The sequence below is a fragment of the Anabrus simplex genome, chromosome 1, assembly GCF_040414725.1.
Source record: "Anabrus simplex isolate iqAnaSimp1 chromosome 1, ASM4041472v1, whole genome shotgun sequence".
Lineage (NCBI taxonomy): Eukaryota > Metazoa > Arthropoda > Insecta > Orthoptera > Tettigoniidae > Anabrus > Anabrus simplex.
This window is the reverse complement of record NC_090265.1, coordinates 1,707,213,621-1,707,225,629: the sequence shown is the minus strand read 5'-3', so window position 1 is coordinate 1,707,225,629 and position 12,009 is coordinate 1,707,213,621. Positions and strand designations below refer to the sequence as shown.

Sequence of the window (12,009 nt, the reverse complement as noted above, 5' to 3'; positions counted from 1 at the left end):
TTGCTTTACGGGAGCGAAAGCTGGGTGGACTCAGGATATCTTATTCATAACTTAGAAGTAACAAACATGAAAGTAGCAAGAATGATTGCTGGTACAAACAGGTGGGAACAATGGCAAGATGGTACTCGGAATGAGGAGATAAAGGCTAATTTAGGAATGAACTCTATGGATGAAGCTGTACGCATAAACCGGCTTCGGTGATGGGGTCATGTGAGGCGAATGCAGGAGGATAGGTTACTTAGGAGAATAATAGACTCTGCTATGGAGGGTAAGAGAAGTAGAGGTAGACCAAGACGACGATGGTTAGACCAGGGGGGTGACACTTCATAGGGAGCGTCCGAAGCAGTTCCGAGATGGGCCAATCGATCTCCGCCAACTAATGAAAACTAAAATTCTCTTTTAGAGGGTTAATTTAGAAGGCAGAGGTTGGCATTACACATTCAGTTGCGTGGTACAGCAAATTCAAAACACAACACCGTTATCGTTGCGCGCGAAGGGACCTTGGTCGTACGGTATGTAATAGTGCTTGTTAGACAAAAATTTGTTGAGTTTCTTTCGCACTGAACGAGATTTTTGATCCAGTTTTTTGAGAGTATGGTGGAAATTATAATTATGCGCGTTCTTAGTGTGAAGAAATAGTATTATGATCGTGAACGTACTTCACATTGAACTATCTAGCTGTTGCGAGTAAACGTCTGTGTGATTGTGCTTCTTACCTGCTGTTTGGAGTAAATAAATTCAAAATAAAAACTGTGTGCATTATGCTGTGTTTTACTTTCATCCTTTCCTTCTCGTGTTTTCCATTCCCATACATAAAAGTCGTGGGAAGGGTTCAACGAACGAACGAAAGAATGAGGTTATGTTAGATCGTGATTTAGGCAAGTATGGGCGTTTTGGGGTTTTATATGAATTGCATTAACATTTTCAGTAATCAATGTTGCATTTATCACTTAATAGATGTAAATTTACATTAAAATGTGAACGGTGAAACAACGATACAAGCTAGTGTTATAACAGTATTGCCAACATACAAATACAGTAATTGCAATTTACTTTTCAAGTAAAAGACACGAGAGAAGCTTTAGATACAACTTTCCTACTGAAATACAATCATTATCTCTATCACAATAAAAATTTTAACAAAATAACAACTATCACCATCGTGTTTACTACGAGGTACTATCGTGGGATTTATTTCCTTATGTTGGCAGAGAGAAAGTGGCCACTGTAGCTTCCATGACCTGTTTTCTCAGCCAACTTTATTATACAGGAGTGACGGATCTATTTCTCTTATATGATCCTTGGGTTAGACTCGGTTTCTAACGATTTAAAGATAAGAGGTATAGAACTAAATGAGGCCACAACACTAGTTGCAAATCGAGGATTGTGGCGATGTTTAGTAAATTCACAGAGGCTTGCAGACTGAACGCTGAAAGGCATAACAGTCTATAATGATAATATATGTATGTATGTATGTATGTATGTATGTATGTATGTATGTATGTATGACATTAGCCACTAAATCTTGGCAGGAGTTGAAGGTTATTTTTCTTTTAAGAAGGGTAGTAGATCTTAAAATTAATTAGATGATAATATGGAGGCCATCTGCCCCAATCCTAAAAAGTATACTATGATTTATCATCAGAGTTGTAAAACCTTCCCCTGTGATAAATTTCCTGTTGTCCATTGCCTGGTGGCCATTACCTAGCCCCGTCTCCCAAGAGCCATATTATATCACTGACCACACACTCCCCATCGATGCCGCCTGCCTCTACCTCCTGCAAAAATAAATATAGTAGTCTCAAGCTCCATCAAAACAATCTCTGTCACCAAGATAATTATTGTTTCAGTGCACTCTCAGCCGTTGCTGGCCGGGTCTCTACATCTGGCAAGCGATACCGAAGTGGGGTTTGGGCCCACTCCACTATAATCATGTCTCCTGAGCGGCGCGCCGGAGCTCCATCTTTCCGGCAAGGGCTGAGGTGTGGTACCTCTACCGCCAACCCATCTGGGAACTGTACTTCTACATCTGGTCTGCGGCGACCATCACCATGACTAACCCTCTCACAGTAACGGGAGAGGCGTATCTGAGGGTACTTGGGGAGGTCCAGGGGACCTCACCTGGGTATCGGCAGCAGTGGCTGGCCTTGCCGTCAAACTTGATCGGCAAATCCGAGTCTTCAACGAATAAAAGAAGACTTCAAGACTAATTTCAAATTGAGGTGTCTACAAAGGACTTTCAGCAAGAAGCTTCTCATCTGTAAAATTCCAACGTTGAAATTTTTTGTTTTCAAATTTTTACTGTGTCGCCCCAGGGAAGGACTTTTGGTGGGGGGAGCTCTGTACCGGGAGGTACACCTCAATCCCGCACATTTAAAAGAAGAACCTTAAGGAACACTATCTATTGAACAAATCTTGAAACTGCTAGTGCATGAAGTTGGGACATTGATCAGAAGATGTCACTACTAAATGACAGAATAATATGTTATTTGAAAGTTATCTAAACTGACTGGATTTCCTTGTTTTGTTTTGGTGTATCACAAGATTTTTGCACTTTTCTCCATAGATAGCTCTACTAAAAAACTGAGGTCATGCACTCTGGTGCAAAGGGGTATAATTAGAGATTTAAAGAAATTTTGTGTTTATAGGTTTTCTCAACTGAATCGACTTTTATTATTTTAATAAATCAAGGTTTGCAACACTTCCTTCTCATTCCGCCAGCATTGGGTTTCAACCAATCATAGGCTTCTTGTAACTTTTTGATTATCCAGCCTTCTCAAACCCTCCTCTCGGGTATTTTCAAGTCAACTTGTCTTGTGTGTGTATGAGAGAGAGAGAGAGAGAGAGAGAGAGCGAGAGAGAGAGAGAGAGTGTGTGTGTTTTTTTTAAGGAGGCGGGGTTACTCATTCTTCAGCAGGCAAAACGTCAGCCCAGGTAATGGCCACCAGTTTTCTATCTCTGTAGCTATCTCCGCAAACTGATCCGAGGGGAAGGTTCTAACCTTTAACCCTTTGAAACCACATTTTCATTGGCCTTGCTAACGCGGCCCACTGGTTTCAGACTGATACCAGCCGCGCGCACAACTCTCTAGAGTCCTCTAGCGTAGAGTGCGCACAACAGCAGGACCGTTAGATTGTTAGTGTCGGACTTCATGCCATTATTCCTAGTTGATGCATTCTGTGCATTCTGTTCAAGCGTGAAATAATTACATTTTTATTCTGAGGTATCAAACGTGCGTACGAAGATCAGAAGGTAATATATTTTGTGTTATATATATCTTGGACTAGATTAAATAAGTTTTGAGCATTTTTAAAATTGACTGTAGACGCTTTGTACATAAATGTATGTGGTTTCAATTTGAAACCACTGGGACGCAGCGTACTTACAGAAAAATTTTCGAAAACTTTTTTTTCTTTATAAGATGTCACTATGGAAGGTTCACGTTCATTTAGAAGGGACAACCTCAACCATGAGTTAATTATGCAGATTCTTGATGAAATACTCAGTGATCCTGAATCAGAAACTTCAGACGTGGATAGTGAGAGTGAAGAAGAATTACTGCTAGAAACACAAATTGTTATCAGTTTGACGTTGATGAAAATTCATCTGTGACACGTAGTGGAAATGTCAATGAAGCTAACTTTGCTGATAACAATAAGTGTGTGAACAGTGGTTATAGCGAAGATAATTAACCTCACCGCACGATATCATGGTGTGAAACATGCACCATGGGACCTTGCCTGTTTAAAACCAAGAAATGCTTTGCATAGTTCGACACATGATTGTAAGTACGGTAGTTCAAAGTGTAAAGCAGACCCTACACGGTCAGTAATATTGATCAGTAATACTGACAGTACGCAACGATATTGTAGCGACCTTACACGATCATTATTACTGTCAATATTTTGGTCAGTACCAGTGTACTAGCTTACCATTGCGGTATTCTCACTTTACAAATAAAGTCAATAACCGTCACTACAGAATGAGATTTATAACAGGCAATTGTGGTATTCTATCAAAATGGATCATAAAAGACGGGCATTTTGTAGCTATCATATTAGTACTGCACGAAACGCAGTTTAAACGTAAACGATGGATTAAAGATTGGCTTAGGAAAAGAGAAGAGTATTCTCATATGAAGTGTTGAGGGAAACACAATATACCGAAGCAGAAGATTATCAGAACTATCTCCGAATGCGTGAGGGTACTTTTGCAAAATTACTACGAATGGAAGAGAGTTTTGTAATAAGGTAAAATACAAACATGCGGTGCTGTTTATCGGTGGCAGAGAGATTAGCGGTGACAGTGAGGTATCTTGCAACTGGTATAAATGTTGAAGATTTAAAGTTTTCCTTATAATGTCACCAATTTCCATCAGTACAGCAGTTGTGGAAACATGTAAAGTATTGTGTTACGTTTATTCTGACAGCATTTCATATAGCTCGATAAACTTTTGCAATAGGCCTACTTGCCGGTTCCACAAGCACCTCTACTTGGCCTTGCTGAGAAACGCATTTGTCGTCCACCGCTGCTCCGTTGATACTGACAGAAATAATGACAAGCGCACTCACACGGTCAGTATAACTGTCAGTATCCCCACCACTCTACAGTACTGACGCTCGCAGATCAGGAAATCCGGATCTGCTTCAGTACTGGCCTTCATTCCATCATTCCAGTCCACACGCGATCAGTATTACTGTCAGTATTTTTCGGTACTGACAGTTTTATTGACCGTGTAGGGTCTGCTTAACACATGCGATATGACAATTTGTTCATTGAAAAAAATAACTGGTTTGAAAGAGACTTGCAACAATGAATCATGTAACAGATGCATAGATGCCCAGTGGTTTCATTCTAAAACCACGTGGAAATTGTAACAATGGTCAATAAATTTGAAGTATTGTTGTTGATATTAATGTTTTTCTAGTCCTCGTTAGTAGATTTTCAGGAAAAGATATTTTTATTTTCTGACTTTGTCATGGGCCTCAATGGGTTAACTATGTAACCATCTGTTTCTAAAGTTTAAATTTTCTTCTTTCTCATGTAAAATTTCATAAAGACTTAAACTGTAAATCGGGGAGAGAGTGCATTACCCTCCCGAATTCCCCTTCAATTTATCTTGAGGTGACTATGATTTTGTAACCGTTTTCATCCGGCAAATCATTTATTAACTTGTCCTTCTATTCACCTCAGTAGTTTGGGCTTAGCCTCTGTATAATAATACAGTAGGGTTTTAAACTTGGTTTGGGCCAGTAATTTAACCTGTTCTTCTTTTTCACGAAGGCTCAGTAGGATGGGTACTAGATAACCCTGTGTAAACTAAATTGTAAATGGTAGGTTGTGCCTAGAGAGTCTGGAGATTGTAAGGTTTTGTGTAAAGTTGCCTTGAGTAGGCTGTAAGGAATTGGGAGCACGGTCTCCTGGGTTAAATTCGGAGAGCATGTAAGCTCTGTTCTGGTATTTGCTTAATGTTGAGTGGTACCTTCGGAAGGCCGTAAATTGTAACTGTTGGAGCGAAGTGCTCTAGAAAATTGTATCTTGGGAGATATCTCTCCTTATCTAACTAAAAGCAACATTAGCGACGTTGTAAACTTGTAAATTAGGAGCTTGAAGCTCAAAACTTGTAAATTACCAATCCTTGGGTTTTTCTATTCTGGCATCAAAATTGCTATGTACCTGATATTTTGTATTTTCAACTAGTGAAGAATTCTGTTCGTTAACATTTAATTTCTGAAAAGAAATATGACCTTTATTTTGATGTTTTAAATGAATCTTTGATATCGTAGATAGACCCATTCCCACTAGCACCTTTTTTTCATCTCTCTCTGTTCCACAGAAACTCCGTAACTAAAATAAAATAAAAATCATATGCAAATTACAGAAAGTTTCAATGCGGGTCTAAACATGAGAATAGTTAGGCCTACTATCTCCAGCTGCTGCAGCTACTTCTCCATGCGATGATTGTAGACACTTTTGAATGTCCTTAATAACCGGTAACGATTGCCTGCTGCGATAACACAGACATGTGACGAGTAAGAGTTCCGGGTAAGAAAAGCCAGGATGATAACGGTTCAGTGCAAAGCCAAGGTTTGTAAGCTGCTATCTCAGTAACGCGGCATCACAGAAGTGTGATGCAAGTTTTGTTTTGTTCGTCTAACATAGACGAACAAACAAGTCGTCAATGAGTAATGCACAATTTAATGTTCAATTTATAGCAATGTATAACTGGGACACCTTATTCCTACGAATTACAGAGATCAACGTGAGGCCTTCCGGCTTACGTCAATGTTTACTCAAGCAAAAGATATGAAAGTGCTTGGTTAATTGGATTGTAGAACCTCTACCGTATGTATTAACTATTGCTGTCACATAGGATGCCAGGAATACATTCTCTCCATCTCGGGGCCGATGACCTTTAATGTTAGGCCCCTTAAAACAACAAGCATCATCTCTCCATCTCTCAGTAATAGACATACTGTATAACGTGGTAAAATGGTCCTAAATTCTGCACACCAACATTCATAAAAGGCACTATCATGTTAGTTAACATTATATATGCGCCAAAGTCAGAAGAAAAGTCTTATGCAATACTAAATGTCCAAATATTTGCTACTAAATCCAAAATCTTTAAAATATGCATTATGCATGAATTTTTTCCAAAAAAAAAAAAAAAAAACATGCAAACATGCAGGGATAAAAGAATGGTTATTTGGAATGTTTAAGCCATAAAACGAATATCTGCAAAGTCTGAGAAGTGTAACCAGATTAATTAAAAACATGCATTTGCATGGAAATCCGGGCTCTAGTAATTATGTATTTAAATAAAGTTTAGCACTTAATCCTATTTTTTAAGTAGTGGGGAGGAGGTTGTTGGCTTTGTTTTTTGAGCAAACAATTAAGTGTGGATTATTTATTGCACTAGCCTTAACTTTTTTTTTCGCGTGCAACTTGTCATAGGTACACATCACTGGATGTGAGGCAATAATGTTTTCATGCTCCTCAAGCGCTTATTGTTGTAGCATTACACTGCATAAAAAGAAACCTGCCTGTAATTTTACGTAATTATCCATATCATGATCACAATCACAGGACGTCCAGTTTCTCGTGGAATCCAAACCCCGCGGATGTGACTTTATTTCAAACGTCCTACATATGGCTATGTTTTGAATTTTGGGTGTTGTCCAGTTACAGTACCTAATTCTTCTTTCTGGAATTTTTCCCAATTTGTTGAGATCAGCAAATGATGTGGATTTGACCCAGTTTTACAAATGGACACCCTTACTGAGGCCAAGTCTATGTGGATATGTGGAGGGATGTATTCACTAAAATTGTGGAGCTTTTTTTTTACATTGCACCAACACAAACAGGTCTTATGGTGACAATGGTATAGGAAATGACCAGGAGTGGGAAGCAAACGGCCGCTGCCTTAATAAAGTTACAGCCCCAGCATTTACCTGGTGAGAAACCATCTTCAGGGCTGCCGACAGTGGGGTTCAAACCCAATAACCCCCCCCCGAATGCAAGCTGATAGCTACATAACCCAAACCATGCAGCCACTTGCACGCTAGTGTTTTTCTGTGGTGGTTGTGTACAGATGAAGAGAAGTGATTTAAGAACGCAAACCTCCACTCTCCGAGCCAGAAGAATTAATCAGGCACAGTTAAAATCCTCACCCCAGCCAGGAATCGAAGGCCAGTACATTGATCATTCAGCCCAGGAGTCAGATGTTTAGTACCAACAGCAGGAAAACTTTCTACTCAGCCAACATTTTAAATACAGAATGTATAACTTAATTAGGATTAAATTTGTACCGGGAGGTACACCTCTACGCCGCACCGTTTAAATCTTACGTCAATTGGAACTTCTCTACTGGAGAAACCCTGAACCTAAAACTGGACCTACTTAAACCTTTTCTCTGAAGATGTCACTGTGTGAATTTAGACTTGTTTTTGTTTACTATTTATCACAAAGTTTGGACGTTCTCTCATAGATGCCACTGCCGAAAAACTATGATCATGCACACTGGTGCGAAGTGAAGGAACTTTATTTGAAGACATTTTGTACTCATAAGTTTGTTCTTTACTAAATTTCGTTCATTCATTTGTGGGTTGGCAATATTTATCTTTCTTTCCGCCAGTTTTGAATTTAGCCAATCCAGAATTTCTGTAATTAATTTCAGCCAATCACCGGCTTCTTCTTCAATTTGGTGTGTAACTGTAAGGTATCCAATAAAATTAAGAGGGTGTGGCTTAATTATTCATGAAAGGTCTCGAACCTTCCCCGAGGGTTTATAAACCGCTGATTTTCACATCTCTTGGCCACTTGTTCAACAACTAACCAAGTGTGTGGACGTGAAGCAGGAGGCGGGAGGCGCCTCTTTCATCAGGCAGCAGGTCTTCAGCAAGGTAATGGCCATTTAACATCTTTATTTCTTGCTAGCTCAGCAGTTTAACCCGCGGGAAAGGTCCGAAACCTTTACAATGTAACCTACTTTTCCAAACATGTAATTTTCTGCCGGTCTATGTAAAATCTTTGTAAAATCTGTAACTGTAATCCGGGGATAGAGAGTGATTTACCCTCTCAAGCTCCCCTTCAATTTGGTTTGAGGTGACTACATTTTGTAACTGATTTTCTTCTCTTCCTTAATGATTTCAAATTTCCTTCTTATATGGGTCACCTCCATAGTTTGGGAATAGCCCCTGTTTCATTGGCTTAGTGCCTTTTAGGTTTTAAGAAGCTAAATAGAGGAGGGCAAGTATTCGCCTCCTTTCATTTTGTATTATTTGGGCCATTTATTTAACGGTCATTTCTTTTAAACGAAGGCCCTGTAGGTTGGGTGAGAGATAACCCTGTTTCAATTTGTAAGCTGGGCCATGAAAGGCCAGAAAGTGTAAGATATTTTTGGTGTTGCCTTGAACAGACTTGAAAAACTGAGAGCGTGTCTGCTCTTTTCTAATGTTGTTTGGATGCCTCTGGGAGGCTTGACATGGCAAAGTGGGAGCAAATGCTCCATGTTATTAAGGGACTTCTGCCCTTGAAACAAATTTAGGTTTTGAGCTAGGAACTCAAAAATTGTAAAACTAAGGGCTTGTAGCCGAAGTGTGTTAAAGATGTAAAATTTTTATTTTTTTTTAAATCTTGTTTTTAATTTGCTATGTAATTGTTATCTCACAAAGTGAGAATTTGTTAACTTGTTGCTTTTCGAAAATATAACCTTCCATTTCACTTTAAATTCTTTCTTGACAAAGTAGTTGGACCCATTCACCCCGGCACCTTCTTTCACCTCTGCTGATCCACCAACCACGGTAACAAAATTATTTAATACTATGCCTTTAATGGCAAGACCTAGAGTCTACAGTGCACTATGTTTTCTGGAATGGGCTAGAACATCGATCTGTCTCAGTCTTATCCTTGGCTTTGACAACATGACAATGCTAGTAATGGCATTCCTTATGCAGCCAGTCCCTGTTACAAATGGTGTGAAAATTTCACTCATAGGGTAGGTTGGTGCATGCATTTCAGTGGGCTTCGCAGACCCTGTGGTATCGATAAAACTTTGGTTGCCAGTTCGCTAAACATAGGTCACAGACCCAACATGGTGCTGACTCCAACGACCTCACGATACACTGTACAGGCGTGCCAATGTCCGGACATTATACACTGGCGTGTGACAGAAACGAAAGATGGGCGAGACCTATTAAACGACTTCTTTCTTGCAGTGCGGACAGTATGCACCAGCAACCATTAGAAGAAAAAAAAAATCCTCTCGAAGGGAATGAGTCTCCATAGGGATCACACTCTCCTGACGGAGAATGGCCTGTGACAAACATGATATATAGGTTAGAGCAGACTTTGTTTCTTGCCGTGTGGTCAGTATGCGCAGCAGACATAGAAAAGTCTCTCAAAGGGAGTGTGACCTCGGTTGGCCTGCGACAATTTTTCTTGCCGTGTGCACAGTAAGAACAGGTGGAACTTTCTCTGCCCTTTGACATTTACTTTTATTAGCACGGGGGATATAATGTGCTAGCTGGAAGTACAAACTGGTGAAGCCACCATGTCTGTTTCAAACTCTGCGCTTTTCTTATTTTCGCTGAATGGGGCCACGTCATGAGAGCTCTATTGGAGACAATATGAATATTTTTTTCAGGACAGCTGATCACAGCTAGCCAATAGCGATAAAGAAAATGGTAGCATTTTGTACTGTCAGGCTGTTTGGTATAATTTTTCTACTAAATACTTTTCAGGGCAGACTGGTGGGCCCTGGCAATTGTCGAGGAAGGATCTCTCCTCCCTGCTACTTCGGGTATTGTAAAACATCACTTTTCTATGATTCCAACATGCGAACCACTTACCAAAGTACAACCACAATAGCAACTTCTGGATTGGTGAAGAAAGCAATGGGAAACTACCTTACTCCTTATTTCCCCTTGTTTACCTCTTCAAGAACACTTAGTTCATCTATGACAGCTGATGAAAGAGCTCTTCATGATCAAACCAGTCTTCTGGCTGAATATTCAGCATACAACATAATACTTCTTGAAATAATTTTAAACCATCCAACTCTAAAATAAAATAACCACACTGAGGATGCCTGCTACTTCAACAGTTTCTTTCAATCACATTATTATATTAATGCAAACAACGGCCTGAGAGGGAGTGAAGAGTGAAAGGAACATAATATTACAACGGTGAGATACAAGATTCAGCACGAGAACCTGTGGTCTCTATCGTACCCACCCACCGACCCACACAAACCCCCGGTTAGCTGCCCTGGGTTCCTACACCATTCTGTGTGTAACATACAGTGATAAAAATCACTAATACGTACCTGTGCGATCCCAGAACCCATTAATCCACCACCTACCACAGTAACATGTTTAATAGCAGCAGACATAACTCCTGAGGTTGATAATCCCCTCGTAACTATTAAGAGAGGAACGGCCATGCTGATGCTGTAAAAATATGAAGATACGAAGATATGAGCAGTTCCCTGCCCAGTACCGGGATCGACGAATAAGTATGTTATGCAGCCGGAGATAAGTTCAAAGTTCCGATTGCTTCATGCTGATAAAATGTGAACACGATCAAAGGTTAACTGACGAAGATAAAACGATTATGCAACTTAAAAATTATGTTGGCAGCATTGATCATCACTCAGCAAAATAACCCCGAGCACCCGAGGATCCAAAGGGTTGTTCCAAATATATATATATATATATATATTCATATATATATATATATATTCATTGAAATTTGAGATCACTGTGTTCAATTTATGGGCTGTTTTCAGGCTCACCAATTGGCAAATATACTGTAATTCTGGCATCAATGTGCAGGCATATATTATCAAGATTTTCTTACATCGTTCTGTTCTGGAATTCTCTACAGGTTTCGCCTGGACTTTCTTTAACTGTCATTTACATGATCTTCCGAATATATACATCCGCAGCCCACCGTTGCCTACGCTATAATTAATTAATTAGATAAGGAGCACTCGAATGAGTATTGAGTTTGTTGTGCCAATTTACATTGTACTGTATTCTGTTAGAGTCTTTATTCTGTTCTTGCACTTTAGCAGATGGTAGCGGTCGCACTTTTCCTTACACAGTGTACAAACCGTTGCCTACGTTATAATACAAGGCCTGAAATAGAGCCCGTAAAACGCTATTGAAGTGGTCACACTGAAGTTCAATGCCGGGCCGCTAGGTTCGCTTTCTTGCCCCCTGTTTACCAGGTTCGCGCCTTAAGAGAGTGTATTAACTGAGTTGGTTGTGAATGTTCGTCTGATGTTAAACATTCGCAGCTCCAGTCATGGCTTATTCACGAGAAATTAAAGGTAGTGGAATTTCGTTTCACAAGTTTCCAGTGAATGTTCAAAGTTCGAAACATTATACAGAGGAAGTATTACGCATGAGATACAACTTCAAGCTGAATTAGGCCCCTGTTCCTAAGTTTTGATCCGAGTTACGTCATAAGAATCTGGCGATCCCAAAATTTGTCACTGGACTT

At 39.8% G+C, this 12,009-nt stretch overlaps 1 protein-coding gene across 1 annotated transcript in view; it reads right to left on the bottom strand.

Annotated features, from left to right (window-relative positions):
• LOC136858701 (hydroxyacyl-coenzyme A dehydrogenase, mitochondrial) overlaps positions 1 to 11,116 on the bottom strand; it is a 78,531-nt gene extending 67,415 nt beyond the window's left edge. Inside the window, exon 1 of the mRNA XM_067138439.2 lies at positions 10,829 to 11,116. Within this exon, the coding sequence (XP_066994540.1) occupies positions 10,829 to 10,945 (117 nt within the window). The 5' untranslated portion in view covers positions 10,946 to 11,116. The remainder of the gene's footprint in view (positions 1 to 10,828) is intronic.
• Between the last annotated feature and the right edge of the window lie 893 nt (positions 11,117 to 12,009).